General features: G+C 36.4%; 1 protein-coding gene across 5 annotated transcripts in view; it reads right to left on the minus strand.

Moving 5' to 3' along the window:
• Positions 1–21,195, minus strand: part of LOC129495397 (neuropilin and tolloid-like protein 1) — a 124,546-nt gene that overhangs the window by 30,535 nt on the left and 72,816 nt on the right. For all 5 annotated transcript variants that reach the window (XM_055302855.1, XM_055302856.1, XM_055302854.1 and 2 more), the window contains exon 7: positions 13,344–13,572. In XM_055302855.1, coding sequence (XP_055158830.1) covers positions 13,344–13,572 — 229 coding nt within the window. The remainder of the gene's footprint in view (positions 1–13,343; positions 13,573–21,195) is intronic.

Genomic DNA, 21,195 nt, shown 5'->3' on the forward strand with positions numbered 1-21,195 from the left:
CTGCCTCTCTCTGTGTGTCTCTCATGAATAAATAAATAAAATCTTTTTAAAAATAAGAATAAGAAATAAAAGTATAAATCAGACTATGGTTCACCCCAGTTTCAACTCCAAAACTTTACTTTAAAAGTTAGATTAAATCCAAACTCCTCAATACCCCTTCTGCTCATTCAAAATCTTGACCCAGCTGCCTCTTGAACTCCAGTGTCACCCACCATAACCACGGGACACTGAGATCCACACTCTTCTTCACCATGTTACCTATGTTGTTGTTTTTCCATAATACTTATTAGGACTTGAGTTTATCTTCTTTAATTAACTTCTCTGTACATCTTTTCCCTCCTCTTATAAAAATGCAAAGCAAGGGAGTTATCTTGTGCACTGCTTTCTCACTTGCACTTTGAATAACACATGCCATTTTGGAGATGCTAAATAAATACTTGTTGACTGACAGGTATCAGAACAAAAAAATTTTCAACAGCAAGATGGATGTGAAGTGCCAAATTTCCATTAAATTCTGAAAATGATTTAATTTCTAACAAAGAGCTAAACTTTTCTTAATGAACTTAAGGGAAGAAAATAAAACATCAGCGGTATCAATTTGACTTAAGTATCTGAGTAAGAATTCAAAAACTTCAAAAACTGCATTCAAAAGTCTATAGCTTGCTGCTAAGTATAATTTTAAGTCATGGCATTCTAATTACAAACACATAAAATGAAAAAAAATAAATATATTTGGCCTCAGAATTGTCTCCAAAACAAACGTTTTGTTTTTCCCTAAAATAAATGGAAAAATTTCCCCTGCAACCATAGTTTAAACTTAAAAAGGCCCTAAGGCTATGCAATTAGAGAAAATGACATTTTATTTGAAAAATGTTGACCAGATTTCAGGGCAGAAGTAGATTTATGTCTCTTCTCTTCATCTCCTTTATCATCTTCATATATTTTTTGAAAGATCAATATCGGCCTTTAAAACTCTATGTTCCAATGTGACTTAGTTATCTGTCAAAATATCCAGTATTATTAAGATACATTTTAATCTCTTTTTTTTTTAAATACAAGAAAATCTATTCACAAATTTCAATTTAATCCCACTCACATTTATTAGATTCCCCCAATCTTTCTGCTAGAATCGTACATTGCTATGGCTCCAAAAAGACATTACATTAAGAAAAGAAAAGCATCTTCATGAGGAAATTATATTCGATAGATAGAGGCCATTTCTTTCCTCACATAGGACATGAGCCCCATCATGACTTATCCATTCTGTTTGATTCCAAGAATGAGCATACATTTTTATACTATAATTATATCTGCTTTGGATCAGCTACATGATGATTTCTTCACTACCTGCAGTTAGACAAAGCTATAATGACCATAAGGAATATATTATATTTCTTTGGAGGAATCTGTATTCTGATTATTATTAGTACTTGGACGTGTGTCTCAGGCTTTGTTTTCATGACTGCTGTACACATGCCTGCAACAGTTGGTTAGACCTGCTGTTCTGTTAAAGTTACTATAATTGGTTTCATTGTTGAACATGCCAAGTCCCTAAAGTGGGAACTGAGGTAAATAAAGATTAGAGTGGAGAAAACATGGACCATCATAACCTTAAGTTTGTGATTCTCTTAGTTCAAAGGCTAACAATTCAGAATAATAGTTTCCTGTTTCCATCCAACAACTATATACAGTCTGTTTTCAGTGGTAGACACAAACTACAGCAGCTGTAAAGCTAGCATCAAAGGGACCAATATATGCTATCCCCGAGGATCCTACCAAAAATTACAAGGAATTTACTGTCTTTATTCTTGTCCACAGGATTCTTGGCAGACTGACAATTTAACTAGAGACCACGTTGATCTAAAAAGTTCAATGGAAATTCTGTGAAGTTTTCTAAGTAATTCAACAAATAAACATAGAAACCAACATTATTTAAAGATTTTGGTCTAAAATACTCAAGGAAATTGATTTTAAATTTTAATTATTCCACCAACCTGTATATCTATATGCATACTTTTAAAAAAACATAATTGGAGTTAAATGACAGTCAACAATAAATGTCCATTAATAATTAAATTAAAATATTAAAATATTTCTGATGGTTGTTTTTTTCCTGCTACAATTGGACTCAACCACATGCTTAAAAAGAAGGGGAGGGTGTGGGTCCCTGGCAGATTATACAATTTTTTTCTTTAGATTATACAATTTTATATTATTATCCCTTGCTCAAAATTCTCATTAAATTTGCAAGTAAGAAACTACTGTGAAGATTTCCATAGGTTGTTATTCCATTAACAAACACAAGAGTAGCCATTTGCTCTGAACACATATTTAAAACTCACAGTTGTTCTATAATGTCTCCTTCATTTTCTAGAAAAGAAATTGAGGCTTAAAGTCAAGGTGTTACAGGTAAGAAAGGAGCAGAATGGACTGACTGGTACCAAATGGGTACTCTTACATACATTCTCATCCTATTTCAATTTTTTTTAACAACAAAACACTTGTTTTTTCAGATTTGTAATTCTGTTTTGAAAAATGTCTAACATTAATTTTAGAATTCTAAACACGTATATACTTGCCAAAATTATAGGTTTCTGATGCATCCCCTTTTTGTATTTTTTCTATAGTAATAAAAATATTTAATTTTTAAATACTTTCATTATACAGAAGACTATTTACTCAGTAGTAGGGCATGAATGGGACATGTGTGTAGATAGACCATTACCACTTGGTGCTGTGTACCTTTGGTCTTCAAGTCAAATACCTTTTTTTTTTTTTTTTATAATTTCAGATGAAGAGTATGTCACTTCAATGAAAATAAATCAAATAAACACAAAATAAGAGCATCAGATCTACTGTGGTAAACTGAATAATGGCTCCCAAAGATGCCCACATCTTAATCCCCAGAATTTGTGAATGCTGCTTTTTATGCAAAGGAGATTTTGCAGATGTGAGTAAGAACTTCAAAATGTGGAGATTATTCTGGATTTCTGATGAAATCACAAGTATCTTTACAGAGGGAGGGAGGAGCTCCAAGGGGCAGAATGTGATATAACAAGCAAGTGACAAGATATGAGAGGTTACCTTGCTGGCTTTGAAGGAGGAGCTATATAACCCACGAAGGCAGGAACAGCTCTAGAAGCTGGGACAGGTGAGGGAATGCACTCTCCACTATGGCCTCCCAATAGAGTGGCCTTGTTGACACCATGGTTTCAGCCCACTGAAATCTATTTCGAATAATAGATTTATATTGTTTTAAGCACTAAATCTGTGGTAATCTGTTACAGCAGCACTAGGAATGAAGCCAAAATGCCTATTTATATCAAGTAGCTCATTTCTGAGGGTAATCAGAACACGATCCACCAGCCCCTGTAGATGTAGGTATGACCACACAATACCACAACGGGGGCAGGAAAGGCCAGAAATAAGAAATGTGAAGAATGAGATCTCTGATGTAGGAGGGTGATGGTTTTCAACCAGGACACCCTGCAACTCCTGAGTCACGATTTGTGAAATGGGTCAAGAGCAACATTTTCTAACTACTTACATCATTTAAGATAATAGCAGAAATTCAATGATTTAATCATATCACCCAGCAGAGGAAGGACTGATGTGACCTCTAGTTCTCCAAGGACATTACAAAAATGCAGGTTCAATCATCAGCATCTGTCATGCTATATAAAAGCCATCAAGTAAGAAGGTCTTGGAGGTAAAAAGTGCAGAAATTCTAGTGGAGACCTTGGTAATTATGTAGTCTAAAAGAACAGGTCATTAGATAGTGACCTGTCCTTACCTACTGGCATAATTACCACCCCCAAAAAACTCGATCAGTTATCATTTCCTGACATTGTACATGGGTCTTGATTTTCTCAACACAGAAAATAACATATGTATGGGGCACCTGGGTGGCTCAGTTGGTTAAGTGTCTGACTCTTGATCGCAAGTCTTGATCTCAGGGTTGTGAGTTTAAGCCCCACATTGGGCTCCATGCTGGGTATGGAGTCTACTTAAAATGTATTTATTTATATATCATACATACCTATAAAATATATAAAATTATATATAATATACAATATATTATATATACACATAAAAACGTATATACTCGTTTTCTTAGATTTAATAAATCTCTTCAGAAAGTCATATCAAAGTCTTATCAAAGTTATATTATTGCTTTAAAAAGTGTTTACCAAAAAAACTGCTCATTGTAGAAAAATCATAAAACCTTGAGAATCAAAAAAAAAAATTATCACCTAAAAATCATTACTATTATGTCACTATTAATACACATGTATTACATATATAATAAATACTCTATATTAAATATTTATCGCACATGTTTACAAAAGTATACTTGCACATGTTTTGTTTGCTACTTGCTTTTAAAATTTTATTTTTTCATATACTCAATGTTAGTATCAGTCTAATACATCATTTTAAGGGTGCAAAGAATATATGCATGTTCCAAGAACCAGTTAACCAAGCCACTTAAGCAAGTTTCATTTTTTTTAATGATACTAATCTTACTTATCACTAACATACACATTCCTAGGTATACTCTTTAGATCAGTAGGAGAGACTTCATTTTTATTTTTTAAACCTGCTTTAGAATGCTGACACATACTGCTAAGTTACCCCTCAGAAAACTTCCCCTTTCCTACCAGCATACATATATTCTCATTTTACTACACTATCTCAAAACTGGGTAATTATCGCTATTTTTTTAAACAATTTGATAGATGAAAATGAGGTCTTTTTCCTATTGGAATTTATATCCTTTTATTCTTTAATACAGAAACGTGTGTGTTTCCTGTACCAACAGGCCATTTGCTTCTCATGGATTTATTTCTCACTTTATTTGCCCCATTTTTATCTGGTATGCTTATATAACTTTCTCTAATCGTCTTATAGCATCTTTACTCCTTTCAGGTTAAGAATATTTACCCCACTGCCTGCTGTTTATGTTGCCAATCATTCAATTAAGCTTTTCATTTTTAAATTTTAATTATGTTTTTATAATAATACATATCTTAAATTTTGGATATTTATATATGTGATATGTTCTCTTATCCGTACAGGGTTTTATGTCTGCTTGAGAAAGACGTGCCAAAATAGGAGATATACAGCAGTCTTCCAGCCTATTTCATATATTACTGAAATTTCAATCTATGCCATCTGGTATTTATGCAGCTGTAGGACAGATATAAGTAAATATTTCCTATATTATGGAGTAGTCTTAAAACTTTTTAAAGCACACCAACTCAAAACTGAGGCATGGAGATCTCTATCAATAAAAACATCGCTTTACATTTTTGTCTGTGTTATAATTGGCAACACTGCTTCCTGTAACAAACAGCATGTTTTCTCCTTGCATGAAATACATGTAGATACAATGCCTTTCCATCTCACCATTTACTCCAAACTTGTGAATGTGTTTTCCCTTGCTTTTTCTAGAGAAGAGATTAAATATTATTGCTGTGAGTTGATCGTCATCAATATTTCCTGGTGTATAATCTCAGAGTGTGAGTGAACTTGGTGCATCTTACATTCATAATCAAATATCTCTATACTTTCTCTCCCTTAGAATTCACCAGCTTTAGTTTACTGATGTCCTATGACAAGTGCACTTGCATACTGCAAAACTGGGAACATGCACTGTTGAGGATGGAATGTAAATTATGTACACAAGAGGCAGATGGCATGCCAAAATATGCTCCAAACAAGAAACGATAATAAAACTGAATGGTGAAATAAGAATTGATCACTGTGGCAGAAGAGCAAAAATCCTACTAATAACAAATGCTAGAGGAAGAGCAAAAATCTCCTATGAGAAAAGAATCCAGTGTCTCAGTGGATAATTTGCTGAAATAAAGGACAAAGTGGTGAAGCTGCGGAGCAAAGTACCAAACATAAATGAACATTTTCTGAAGTGAGTCACATACTGGAATTTAGTTTGAGTGAGTGTGGCAGCACCGTAAGAGGAGCAACCATCCACTCACCTCAGCGCCTGGCTGCTCACATGCTTGTGGAAGGAACAAAAGAACAAATGAAGGCATATGAATAAATCATCAAAACGAAAACCCTGATGACTAGGTATGACATTGGAGTGGTTACTCAACCTTTAGGGTCAAGCTGATGTTGGAGGGATTATTTTTTTTTTATATATTTCCTGCAATGCTATCTTCCCACAGCTCCTCAACTACCGAATCTAGAAACAGCAATAAACAGTTAATAAAAAATAATGTTAGTTACTATATGCAAGTAACTTATGTAGATAGACATCTGGATAATCAATTGCATTCAAAAGCACACCTCATTACAAAAAGAATGTGTTTTGGTTTTCTACTGTTGAGTAACAACTTACTACAACCTTACTGGCTTAAAACAACACCCACTTATATCTCACAGTTCTATAAGTCAGAAGTCTGTGTTCGGGGGGGTTCTCTCCTTAGGGTCTCACAAGGCCAACATCAAGGAGGCAACTGGACTGGGGTTCATCTGGAGCATGGGGTCCCCTTTGAGCTCATTCTGGTTGTTGGCAGAACTCGGTCTCTTGGATTATGGGGCTGTCAACCCCCTGGCTGTCAACCGGGTGACATTCTCAGCTCACAAAACCCACCCACACGCTGTGCCATATGGCCTTCCCTACAATAGGGCAGTGTGCTTACAGCCACAGGATATTTGCTACAGCTTAGAATGCCTCTGACGTCTCCCATCCCTGACCTTTCCACCTTCTTTCAAAAAAGCTTATTACCAATATCTGCTGTGTATAGTCAGACCCACTAGGATAGTCTTCCTTTGGTTAATTTAGAATCAACTGATTTGGGGATGGTAACTATTATGAAAAATCCCCTTTGCCACAAAAGGTAACAACAATCATGGAGTGACATTCTGTGATATTCAGATTCTTCCTGCACTCCAGGGGAGGGGTGTTTGCAAGGCCTGTACATCAGGAGATAGATAATACTGGGGTCATCACAAAACTCTGCCTGTCACAGCCCACCAGCTGGCTGACACCCCCACTCCCATGCTTCACTTCCTTCATGGATGCAAAATAGCAACTCTCTTTCTGAAGTCTCCCACGAGTGTCACTGCAATGCAGCACCTGCTCAAGGTCCCAAAGCTCACATCTGAACCATGTAAATGTGGTGCAGAAGAGGCTCCTGGGTGCAGTCCTTGAACTGCAGCCCTGGGGCCCATTTCCCCTCCACCTGTCGACCCAGGGAACCAAAGAGACAAGCCACCTGCCCCAATACCCCAAAACACAATGGTGGGAAAGGCGCAGCATAATGGCCATAGAGATTCCAGTTGGGAGAATGGAGAGTAAATAGCAATAGTTTTGAAGTCCAGCAGAGTAAATGTTGGATTTCTCTGGACTATGTTTCTAGTTTGAGGAAAAACCCTCTGTCAGGGTGGGCTTCACCTTGACATTCTTGGTGCTGCTCTAGGAGTCTTTCTTCCCTTCTTTGAAAGGTGACATATGTTTGAAGTTGGGCAGTTCTATCAGATAGCTCCCACCACAAGAATTTTGGGCTTCTGGTGACATCTTCTCACTAGTATTCTGACCCTTCCAGTCCACATTTCAGGTATTCATTACAGCAACAGCTCCCTTTCAGTACCAAAATCCGCAGTGCTTTTCTAACTGCTGTGGAACAACCACCACAAGTTTAGCATCTTAAAACAACACCCATTTTATAAGCACACAAAGCCAGAAGTCCGAGCACTGGGTCCTCTGACAGGGTCTCCTAAGGTGCAAACAAGGTGTTGGCTGGGGCTGTGGACTGCACCTTGGCCAGGGTTCTCTTCCCAACTTGCTCAGGTTGGTGGCATAATTTACTTCTTTGCAGTCGTGTGACTGAAGTTCCCATTTTCTTGCGAGCTGTCAGCCAGATGCTCTGGGCTCCCCAAGGCTGCCCCTCTCACAGGCAGGCAGTACACAACATACCTGTCTGCATTCTTCCTGCAGGGCAGCAGTTCCTCTGGCCCATGCTTCCCCTTATTTCAGAGAGCTCACCTGATTACTCACATCCACCCAAGAAAATCTCCCTCTTGATGAACGCAAAGCCAATTGATTAAGGGCCATCTGCATGTTGCAAAATCACTTTTGCCACAGAATGTAGTTTAATTTTTTAAATTTTTTAAAGATTTTATTTATTTATTCATGAGAGACACACACAGAGAGAGGCAGAGACACAGGCAGAGGGAGAAGCAGGCTCTGTGCAGGGAGCCTGATGTGGGACTTGATCTCAGGACCCCGGGATCACTCACTCCCTGGGCCGAAGGCAGACGCTCAACCCAGGTGTCCCCAGAATGCAGTTTAATCATGGAACCACTATCCCAAAGGATTCACAGGTTCTGCCTACCTCAAGGGAAAAGGGATGTGAGGTGGGAATCTTTTGGTTCATCTCAAAATTCTGCCTTCAACTCCATTTTCCTTTGAATTTGGGTGCAATTGTATGTATGTCTTCATTGTAAACAAATCTATAGTTTATACCTGACACAGTCTTTGCCACAAATAAAAAATTAAGTAAATTATCTCATTTTAGCAAATTATTATAAACATGCTACAATCTTAAAATGGACAGTTTGTTTTTCACCTCTCTGTATTTGTCTGTTTTTAACAGAAATATGCTACTCATTAATCAAGTCTTAAGTGACTGAGATTTTATTATGCAAAACTTCTAAATGAAAGCAGAAGAGTAGCTGAAAGCAGAATTTCAGAAGTCAAAACTAGGTATTACTTACATTATTCATCCATTCTAGTTATTGCAAATTTATGTTACACAGAAAAAGCTGAAAAAGTTTGGCAGGCAGCTCAATTTGAACACATTTCACTAACATTTCCATTATGTCTATTTATGCAGTTCCATCATGATTGGTTATGAATTTTCATATATAAGTATGCTCAATATTGAAATTATACTAACAATAATCACATTTCTAAAAAATTGAGTGATTATTTTTAGAGTAAAATCAATGACTTATAAAAAGTGATGCAGGGGCACCTGGGTGGTGCAGTCAGCTAAGTATCCAACTGTTAATTTGGGCTCAGGTCATGATCTCAGGGTCATAGGATCAAGCCCCACATCCAGCACCATGCTTAGCGGGGAAGTCTGCTTGAGTCTCTCTTTCCCTTCTCCCTCTACACATTCTTTCACTTTTCTGTAATTTATTAAAATATAAATGTAAAAATATGATGATTTGAAAATATGTTTCTATTTCCATCCATTAGTGTCCAGAGTAGTATGTTCCAGAGCAGAAGTCCCTTGTTTAATTTTACATGAGTCTAATCTTCTAGGTCATATGAAAGTGGTGTACTATATGATTTTAGCATGTTTGTATAAGATGTAGACATAAGATGCAGCAGACAGGACAGAAAGATCAAAATTCAGTTTTTAAAGCACATAAACCACTGCTGACATATTTGAGCTACATGAGTGACATGTAAGTGCTACCTATTGTTATCACCATCTTTATCATCATCATCTTTAGACAATAGAAGCTCTGTCCATTCCTTACAAGTGACAAAGCTATCAACAAGAGAAAGTATGAACTCAGGTCTTCAATCCTTGCCACAGTAGTGTTCAATCTCTAAGCATGGAGTTGAGGGTGTGCAGGGAAATCCAGTTAACTTCCTGCATCTTTTCTTATTCTGTTTCAATTCACACAATGTTTGGGATTGGAATAGATGGTCCCTAAACTCTTCTGTAATATCTAAAAATATAAAAAACATAAAGCAGAATCAGGGGATCCCTGGGTGGCTCAGTGGTTTAGCGCCTGCCTTCAGCCCAGGGCTTGATCCAGGAGTCCTGGGATCGAGTCCCACATCAGGCTCCCTGCGTGGAACCTACTTTCCCTCTGCCTTTGTCTCTGCCTCTCTCTTCTCTCTCTCTCTCTCTTTCATGAATAAATAAATAAAATCTTTAAAAAAAATTTTTTTAAAGAATCAGACCTATAAATACAACAAATGAACTGATGGGGAGGTGGGTTGGAGGCTGGGCAAAATGGGCAAAGAGGGTGGGAGGTACAAGTTCCCAGTTAAGGAATAAGTCACAGGAACAAGAGGCACACCATAAGGACTACAGTCAGTGATACTGTAACAGGGATGTAATGGGGCAGATGGTAGCTACACTTGTGGTGAACATAGCATCATATATAAACTTGTCAAATCACTAAGTTTCATTACCTGAAACTAATGTAACATTGGGTATCAACTATATCAAAAAAAGACATCATATGGTCCCAACACGAGACCTTTTGACAGATTTTGGAATATTGTTGAGTATGCTATAGGCACCTCTCAACACTGCGCTGGGGATACTACCCAATAAATGTCAACAACCAAGAAAAATATCAAGAAACCAAGAAACATCAAGGTGGTTTCTTATTATTTGAGTAAGACAAAGCTGCCATTGATTTCATACTTCTAATCTTTACTCTGTGTCTGTGGGTGTGTATGGAGTAAGATTATAGAGATATACTTTAAATATGAATATTATATGTATTATATAATATTTATAAGATAGTATATTATATATAAACTATATATATGCATATAATATATATTATATAAGTTCTATACCTGTCATCATCAAAAAAACAAAAATGTAACTCAAAATACTCTCTTAGCCACCAGCATCAAATAAAACAATCCCATTTGGGGAACTTGAAACTCCCTAAATAGAATTCCTTTGTTTCCTCATTTAGAGTCCTTAAAATGACCCAAACCACTCATTTTCTGAGTGGCAGCACTGATTGAAGTTCACTTCTTGTTGTTTTGAAATTTTCATCTCCTATCTGGAATACTTTGATTTTAATCGAGAAAGACTTAGTCCATAGTGAACCCTTCATCACAGAATGACTTTGATTTTAGGCATATACAGAATTCCACCCAGTGTTAGCCCCCCAAAAAGAAAAAAAAGCAGAATATCAAAAAGCTACATGGCAACATGACACAGAGGATAAATTTATTCTAATTGAAGCTTATTGTAAAACTTATGAGATGATCACAGAAAATGCTATTTTAATACTCTTCACTGAAATGAGAGTGATAATCCATCCACTGCACAAGAACATAAAAGAATGGGTACTTTCCTCATACAGAGGAAGAATGTCATGTTTTTTTTCTGAATTCAACATTGAAAAGTCCACCCACATGATGGAAGACCTGCAGACCATTTACGTGCATGCATGAAAACTCTATCTTTTAGCCCATATAGAAGTATTTCTAATGGCATTTACACAGTATGATATAATTCACCATTTCTTGAATCAGCAGAATTTTAAAGAATTATATAACTCAGTCACTGCTAGAATTTAATTGAACCTTTGAGGTTTATCAGTCCTTTCCCTACAAAACACAGACATTCCCCTCCACCATCCATGCCATGTGCTGATCTGTTTTCAGAGGGATCACCCTTTATGCACAGCCTATATCCTCTATGGGAATCAACTCAGTTTTGGAATATCTCAGTTCCTATGAGCTAGACATGCTTTCCTAAATTTCACTCAGACGTTTCCCTACAATTTAACAAATAAATCTCACCTTTCAGACATTAATCCATATCACCAACATAAGTCTAAGGCAATTATCACATTTTGAACAACAACAAAATCTCTAAGACAAACACTTCTCCTTTGGGCTCGTCTCATGTTTCTAGCTGCTTTTACATCCTGGTTAACCTCTTCCAAATGATTACTCGCATCCTTGTTCATAAAACCCAAAAAAGAACAGATTATGTAATCTGCTGTTTGACCAGTGCAGCTTTCCCACGAGACTATCTTCTTTGAGTTATTTCACTTTCTTTAATATAAGCCGAGACTGCTAAGGTTCTTTTTAAATAATTGACAAAAATAAAAAGCATTAGCTCATACTGTGTTTGAATGGAATAAAACTTTAGAAAGTTCTAGGCATCAGGGTTCTTCTGCACTACTGTTGTTTTGGTTGATATTTGAAACATAAATATATAATTTCATTTTATCCTTATTACATTTTATGGTACAGTTTTGGCAAAAATTGAAGATTTTTGTGGTATTTGTAAAACCTTGATAACATACAGGTTAGCCCTTCTATATGTGTATTATTTTAATCAGGAATTCTCAACATATTATCACCCAAGACTGAGAAGAATATTAAGTATCTTTCACCTCTCACCAAAGGCAAAAGCTATTGGCTACTGTGGAGTGATCAGCAGTGAGGACATGAAATTTGCTATCTTGTAGCTTGAATTTCTTCCTACCCTAGTCAAGAAAATGACTAATTTTTTTTTTTTTGGCCCAATACCTTGCTGAAATAAAGATGTACTACCTTTAACATTTTGATCAACTGCTGAAATGAGGACATGATAGCAACATGCTGTTTAAATCTGCAATAACACTGGGAGAGATAATGCACTCCATGATGGTATCAAGTTGTAGAAAGATTGAGTGACATTTGGTACTTCTGGCGTCCTAGAATTCTCCAACTGGGTAATTAGAGAGGAATTTCAAGCCAAAACTATTCACTATATAAAATAATTGTCCAGTATATTTAATATTTGTGAGCTGGAAAAAAAAAGCACATGCTGTGCCTATCACCAAGAAATCTTGAGGATTTCAAAAACATTTTGTTTTTTCTATTTAAAAAATACAGTTTCAAAATACAAGATGCTGATTTCTTAAAGCTGAATTTTTCAGGATTATTTTTTTTTCATTTGTATGACATTATTAAACATGAGCTATTCAGGGTTTCTAAAGAACATTCCAAATATATCTATTAATATGACTCATTATTTGTTAGAACATAATTTCCTAAAATTGCTGTGCTTTGCACATAACTCTGGATATCACCCATTGTGCCATTTTAAATATTTTCTGAAACTTTTTCTATTTACTCTCTTCCCAAGCAATTCCCTCTCTTTGCCTACTTTAATTGGAACTCGACTGTCTCAGACCTATTTGCAATAAAGGGGACTGCAAGAGAAGCTTACTAAAGAGAGCCTGACCAAATATTTTTGTGCAGGTTTTTAAGATTGAAAGTCAAACTTCATCAGAGTCTATTTGAAGTCCCATTCACTTCATAAGAGCTAAGCAAAAGACAAGACAAATCATCATTTCCCAGTTGAACAGTGAACTGTCTTAAGGCAAGGCGATGATGCCTGCACCAAAACAGGTAATCAAAATGTCATGTGTAACTCTCCTGTCACTGGATCAAAATGAAGGAAGGGGAATCTCAGTGATTTTAAGGACTTGTGAGACACACCCCAGTGTGCTCACACTGCCGGGACAAAAACCATTAGCAGTTGATGGGCCTTGCAGCCTAGAACCTACGTGAAGGACAAACAATAAAGTGCAGAGAATCTTACGTTCTTGAAAGGATGTGAAGAGCATCTGAAACCGGCTGTTCCGACTGCCCTCATCGGCCCACATGCGGATGACCCCAAGACCTGTGCGGAGCATGACGTCATTGGCCACAGTGCTACAGAACTTGGCTTTCAGGTCCCCCACTGAGCTGCTGCCGTCATACACAGCCACAAAGTTCCTTTTGCATTCGTTTGAATTCTGCATCTCATAGTCCAAGAAGCGTAAGTAAATCTGGAAGATAACAACAAAGATGCAGTCATTTCCTCAAAACAGAACAGGATTTCTCTTTAGTCTCACAAGGTAGTCCTGATGGCAATCAATCTTATGTTTTTTCCCCCTGTGGAAAGGAGGAGGTAAAGCTGTGCAACCAAGATCAAACTGTGTTTAGTATTTTTTTTAGGTGTTATTTTCCTTTCTTCATGCACATAAATGTATGAAAATAAATAAGATATATTACTATTAAAGGAAAACAGAAATGGTATCAGAACATGGTCTCTGATTTCACTTTGTTTAAATCATTTCACACAACCACAGTTTCATTTTTGAAGGAGAGCACAGAAAAGAAAGAAAGAAAGAAGAAAGAAAGAAAGAAAGAAAGAAAGAAAGAAAGAAAGAAAAGAGAGAAAGTAAGAGAGAAAGGGAAAGAGCTAATCTGTGACTGTTCTCACAATATAGAGTCAAGCCATTTAGTTAAGTCCACATAAATAAAAGTTTTATTAACATTTAATGAGTAAAAATTTCCTATACAACATACTACATAGATTATTTTTAAATACTCCCAACTACTCTATAAAGCTTTATTGTCCTATTCAGATGGTGAAACAGAGACTTGGGTGGCAGAAACTGGATGTCAGACAAGGTGTCTCTAACTCCCTAGGCTATGACCCTTCCACAATATAAGACTGCTGCAGACATGCTGTTTTATGATCAACAGATTTTATTGGACTCTGTTCCAATGTGCATTACAAAACCACAAGCAATTAATTCAGCCAAAGATAGGTTTGAAAAAAAGTCATCTGTCCATTCACCCACTGGTTCAACATTATCTACACTGTGGCCTCTGACTTTGTCCCAGACACTATTCAAGGCACCAAGGACACACCAGTGCCCAAAGGAATGAGGCTCAGTGTTGAAAGTGTGTGTCTATTAATCCATGACACACAGACCAATGTCATACCAACAGAAGGGACATAAAGAAAAAAAAAATCTGTGCACTATGAGAGGGATTTCTGGAATGGTTCTAAAACGAAGAAGGCATCCTTCACAAATATCTAAGTATTTTATGTTTTTGAACACGAAAGGCCACAGGCTATTTTCTCTCATACACCCCTCCATTAATGTAACACGGGCGTAAACTGGAGACATGTGTTCAACTAACAATACATCTCTTTCATCTCTATACTCATTTTTGTTTATTTATTCATAAACTATGAATCCCATAAAACAAACATTTCTCAGGTTCCAGATGTCTGCCTTACATTTAAAAGCTTCTGTATTTCAAATTATAAGAAATTTCTCTTGCACCCTCAATGATCTTACTGAATTGGGCAGCAATCCTTGTTAATTTGACCTTCAAAATGGTTGTTTACATCTCTGCTGAAGGGTCTATAACATTTCAACCGTCTCCCAACTGGCCTGGATATGTCTAAGGTTCTAACTTTCCACTCCACTCCCAAAGCCCAGCCCCGTCAAAGTTATATTTCTAAGAAACAGATCTAATAATCACACTACAATCTTCAACTGGCTTCCAAATGGTTATAATAATAATTTTTTAAAAAGTTTAAAAATCATGAACTGGCAAATTTTTGTTCTTAGGTCTGAACATTTCATCCTTATTTTACAAAATGTCATCCTTTATGCACAGGACATTAGTTATATGTGAGTAACCATTCCTTATTCTCTGCCTACTGAGTTCTTCCTGGTTTTTCAATGTCCAATTCAATTGTCACAAGCCCAGTGCAAAATACTCACTGCTCCTAATCCCCAACCATAGCAGAATTTTCTCTGCATCTTCTATGCTAAAATATTATTTTGAATATATTTTAAGCTTTAGTTACTGGTTCTATGAAATTTTTACTAACACCATGTGTTCCTAAAACACTGGTGCAGTGGAGTACACCTTTTTGAATTTCAAGTGTTAAACCATGTGTTGTATATGTGAGGCACTCCATCAGAGTTTGTAAGAGGACATACCTGTGAATGATTGGTGAATTCTAGTTTGTTATTGATTTCATTTGTTAGCTCCCTATCAATTATTGATCAGGGTCCTATATGGCAGACTGTTCTAAGTGCTATAAATAATAATTACATAGACTAATTGGCATCTTATTATTTGCAGTAGGAAAAATCAACTGCAAAAATCCCCCAAACAAGGTCTTTCTAACATAACTCTGAAACGTCAGAGAACCACAAAACAGTCTGCTGCGGATTTTGTAAGAGAAAACCGACTAAAAGTGTGTGTCCCAAGTCAGGAAATACTCATATAACCTTGAGGAAGGAGGACAACAGAGAAATATGAAAAAATGGGCAAAAATTGAGAAAGAGTGGAAAGCCCTTGAGTTTCATTATGCTTTGCTTGGTGAGGTTTTCGTATACAGGCAATCTGTAACATTGCAGCTGGAGCTACTCGAAAATTTCCAAACACTTCGATGCTAACTTTAACTGCCATGACTACAGACGTAAAACATATGCCCTAAGAAAGTATGCCTATTCCTCACTTTCAGGTTATGTTTTATTTTATCAGAAGTTCAACTATTACTCACGTAATCCATCTGGGATTCTCTCTTCCCAACCAAATATTATGTTCCTGAAAACTATCCGGGAAATCCCAGAATGTCTCCTTTACGAAGGCAGATTTGAAAATTTCAAACCTTCCAAGTTTTCACCAACTACTTTGCTTTTCAAATTATCACATGGATTTATAAAAAGGGGATTGGGTCTTTCCAATGACCTTTGCCAGGAAGCTGAAGCAAAGGAGACCAAACAGCTCACTCAAGGGATGTAAGCAATCAATGTGAGAGACTTAAATAGGATTAAGATATCTAACTCTTGTTCTAAAGCTCTTTTCATCACCCCATCCTGGCTGAAAATAAACAGACTGGAACCTCTATAAAAATAAAAATACTTACAAAGTGTAGGTATGCTTATTAGGCAATATACACTTGTTAAATGCAACAAAAATCAAGTATGCATTTATAGTCTCAAATACAATACAATCAATCCAACAGTTTATTAGCCCTCAAAAGAATATGGAATCACAATTGTAAATATACAAAACTCCTAGTAGGAGAAAATAGTGAGTAGGGTACATAAAAAGGTCCTTTGGAATCTAATGTAAAGTAACCCCTCCCTCCAGTGTCCTTTCAAAGCTCTACAAAACCAAACACTCTGCCCACAGAAACTAAAACAAGTAATCATTTGACTAATTAAAGAAAGAAAGATATCCGAGAGCCTAACGTTTCCAGGTTGAGTGAGTCAGTGGCCCAACATGCCTGAAACATATTCAAAGTAGCCTCACATTGCCTGTAGAAGCCCAGCTTAAAATGCTAATTATTTATCTGCATCCTATTACTGGCAATAACTTAAGACATTGCGCTAACACATGATTTCGCTCAAATCTCTCAACAACAGACATGTGTTATAACCATTTTACCACGAAAAAGCCAAGATTGGAAAAAAACTAAGTAACTTTTTCAAAGTGATCCAAGCCCTCAAGTTAACAAATCAGTCTTGAACTCCCATCTGCCTGGTAGGTAGTTTGCCCCTTCATATGACCTGCGCAGACTCGTGTAATTTTTTCTTTTTAATTCTCACAGACTTATGTTCCAGAAAGAAAGTTATAATCTTAAGGAAAACCAACTGCAACAAAATAAATAAAGAAGCAAGCAAAGCCAAACTGTTTTGATTTTCCTACAGGGGCCAGGAAACATGTTGACAATCAAGATAAAAATGAGATTCACAGAAAATAAATGTGTCCCTCTGAAATAAATGGCTGTCTCAAATTTTCTTAAGTTTGTTTTATAGAAGAGCACTGCTATAGTTAGAAAGTCAATTTGCATATTCAGCCATGGTTTCTCATTCGACAGCTCAAAAGAGCATCCCCATTTTCCATACGAGAGGACTAATTGATATTCTTACAATGAAGTTCAATGACTGAGGTCTAAGCACCTTCTCTATTTAAAGGCCATTCTTGGTAGACAGGATACTATTTATAGAGAAAGTGAACAATTAGTCACTAGATTTTATGTATTCACTTCTAAAGCATTCCATTATTATTATTATTATTTTACTTTTTAAAATCATTTAAGACAAGAAATAAAATATGCCAGTGGATATTAGCTTTACTGGGTGCAGAGCGGTTGATGCAAAAGCCAACTATCCTTAGTGAGAAGAATGATCAAGCTTCCCTACACTAGCTTTAGGATACATCATATGAAAGCCTTCCTTATATTGGGATTGAAATGATATCTGGCCAGCTTAAAGCGTATGCCATAAGATCACCACGGGGGAGAATGCCACATGACATGGGTTTTATTTAAGGCAGAAAACCACAGAAAGCTCTTTATCTCTCTGCTGAGAAAAAGGGAAAATGATAAACAGAATCATATATAACTCCAGTAAAATCAGATTACAATCTCCTCTCAGTGAATCATTTTGATGCATTCTTCTTTCTAATCAATCACAAAGAGTTTGAGCTGACAAAATGATTTATTGAACAGGACCAGAGGAGCTTCAGAACACATAAGCAATTTCTGGCTGTATCTGTCTTCCAAATCGCACTAATAGAGCAGAATCCCTTTGGTGTACTTAACGCAAGTAAATTGAGCTAACAATTTACCAAGTAATATATTTACAAACAAACGTTTAATACCAACCTTTCAACCTGGTCCCTCCCCTCATGTCACAATGATATGCAGCAAACAGACACTGTTTGGGGCAATTATTTAAGATTTGCCAGAACAGTTTTCGCCATGAAAATACAAATTAAATGCACAACAGCCCAAGAAACGCTGTCCATGGTTCCAACACTACTCTCCACTTTGATAAATAAAACCACAGTCTAAAAGTATATAGGACAGGACTTGTGTGCTTGCTGTTTTACCTATGACTGGACATGCCAGGCCTTTAGCCATGATATCCCATGAATTTGGACGGTAACAGCACCCTCTTTATTCGGAGGAGAAAACCAGAACATCATACTCTTTTCTGAAATGTCCTAATGACACACCTTATAAGAAATCCCGATGAGCATACTAAAATGATTTTCTGGCCTACATCAGTGAGGATCAAAATATTTCAAGTCCATCTCCAAAATCTGATCATAAAAACTGAGATTTCAGTTAGAAACAAAGTGGAATCATGACATGTTCACTGGTGATTATCTGCTAAAAGTTTCATTTGGTTTACCCAATTTTTATTTTCATTTAGGAGATAATAAAGGCCGACTCAGTCTTTCGAACCCTAAAATTTACCATTGTAAGTGAGTTCAGTTACTACCCTTCATCTGTTGTGTTAGTTTTCTACTTGCCTCATAACAAGTTCCCCGAAATAGAGCAGCTTTAAACAAGACCCATTTAGTATCCCTGAGTTCTGCAGGATACAAGTAACTATGGGCTTGACTGTGTTCTCTGCTAAGGGTGTATGAGGCTGAAAACCAACGTTGCTTGCATTCTAGGACCAAGGTTCCTGTTTTCTTGATGACCATTTCCCAGGGATCACTTCGATCTCCTAGAAAACATTCTTACTTCCTCTGACTTCCTCTTTTACCTACAGCCAGAAAAAAGCCAGCTTTGGGAACACCTGGGTGGCTCAGTGGTTGAGCATCTGCCTTTGGCTCAGGTCATGATCCTGGGGTCCTGGGATCAATTCCCACAACAGGCTCCCCGCAAGGAGCCTGCTTCTCCCTCTGCCTATGTCTCTGCCTCTTTCTCTGTCTCATGAATGAATAAATTAAATTTTTTAAAGGAAGGAAGGAAGGAAGGAAGGAAGGAAGGAAGGAAGGAAGGAAGGAAGGAAGGAAGGAAGAAAGAAGAAAGAAAGAAAGAAAGAAAGAAGAAAGAAAGAAGAAGAAAGAAAGAAAGAAAGAAAGAAAGAAAGAAAGAAAGAAAGAAAGAAAGAAAGAAAAAGAGAGTCCTTTTAGAAGACTCATGTGATTAGATTAGGCTCACCTGGATAAACTTTTTTAATTAACCCAGAGCCAACTGATTGGTAATCTTAACTGCATCAGCAAAATCCCTTTTGCCAGGTAATTTAACATAATCAGGTATGTGATATTTTATATTCACAGTCCCACTGATTGGGCTGGAAATCTTGGGTGTCATCTTTAAGATTCCACCTACAATTAAGTTCATCATACAATTTACTTCAAAACAACTTCACTATAAGATATTGATCTATGATATTTGTCAAGTTTTCCTCTTTATTTAAAATGCTAATTTGATTCAAAACATTTTGAATCAAGTAACAACACATTAAAAATTAATGTGAAGTTTTAAATGATGGGTAATTACTAAAAGCTAGAAATTTATTGTCCCAACACCTTAATTATGAAGTTAATCATCTTCATTTGTGCACTCTTAGAAGTCTTTGACTTATCCCTTTTCCTATCTTAACACATTTGACAATATCCTTAAATAGTGTGGTTTTGTGACATCACACTGGACTGGGGAATCAGGAGAGAGAAATCGTGCCTTAGCTCTGTGATAACAAACCAAATATTTGTGCAATCACTTAGCATAGACTCATCAAGGTTTGGTCATGAGAGGAGTTTAATATTATCTATGCCGAAGAATTACCTGACTTTTAAATTACTGTGCAAAATCTCTGCCAAACTTCATTAGCATTCTTCTATGGACTCTAATTTGATTTTTGGGGAGTTTCATTATTAAAACAAAGACCAAATACTTCTTCATATTGAATCAAAAGCTATATTTTCCCAGTTTCAAGCATTCAAATAGATCGTAGTACTTGAAACCATGAAGATTAATCCTTATCCTCCTGTTCCTCTGTCATATGACAGTCCTTTAAATGTCTGAAGATTGCTATGCTACCATGTTCATTTTTCTAGATATACATTAGTTTTTTATTCCATGAGTTTTAACTGAATGACAGATACTTCACTTGGTATTAGGTAAACTGGGGCTTATTTATTGGAATTCCATGAATAGTTACCATGATTTGATCATCCAACATTCTTTTCTGTTGGTTCTCTTCTGTACCAGATCCAGGAAAAGACATCACAACACCCTTCCTCTAGAGTCTGTACAAAGATATCTCTATATTCCATTATTAACTCATATAAGACTTCATTATTCTGTCTCAGCTTATTGATCTGTTAAAAGAGCTAACCAGTATCAGATTTCCAACGTTCTTTCTGGCTCTAGTATGCCAAAATCTAAAAACTCTGGACTAATCACATTCTAATTAAAGGTGATTATCTGTTTTACTATTTTCTACTTGTCAAGTCTGAGAAGCAATATATACTTGATATAAATTTTAGTAGAACCAAAAAAAAATGTTTAATAGAACCCCAGTAAACTACTGAGCACCTGCATTGTGCAAGATGTTTCAATCCCCAGTTATCATTCAAATATTCACCATGAGCCACTTCAAGTTTAACTTGTGCTTTGATAGTCTATTCTCATAAGTTGCTAGGAACTCCACAAAAATAGAAAGCCCACATAGACAGTCATATCCAGTTCTTGCTTTTCTCCACAGTTATTCAAAGCCACTTCCTATCCTCTAACCTTTAATTTAACCGAGAAAGCCTGTCACAATAGAGTCATCTTTGTCTAGCTCTGCAGGCGGCTTCCCCTTTGGGTCACAGAATGCCAAATTCTCTAACAGACAGGTACA

Source organism: Nyctereutes procyonoides, unplaced genomic scaffold (assembly GCF_905146905.1).
Source record: "Nyctereutes procyonoides isolate TBG_1078 unplaced genomic scaffold, NYPRO_anot_genome, whole genome shotgun sequence".
NCBI classification, from domain to species: domain Eukaryota; kingdom Metazoa; phylum Chordata; class Mammalia; order Carnivora; family Canidae; genus Nyctereutes; species Nyctereutes procyonoides.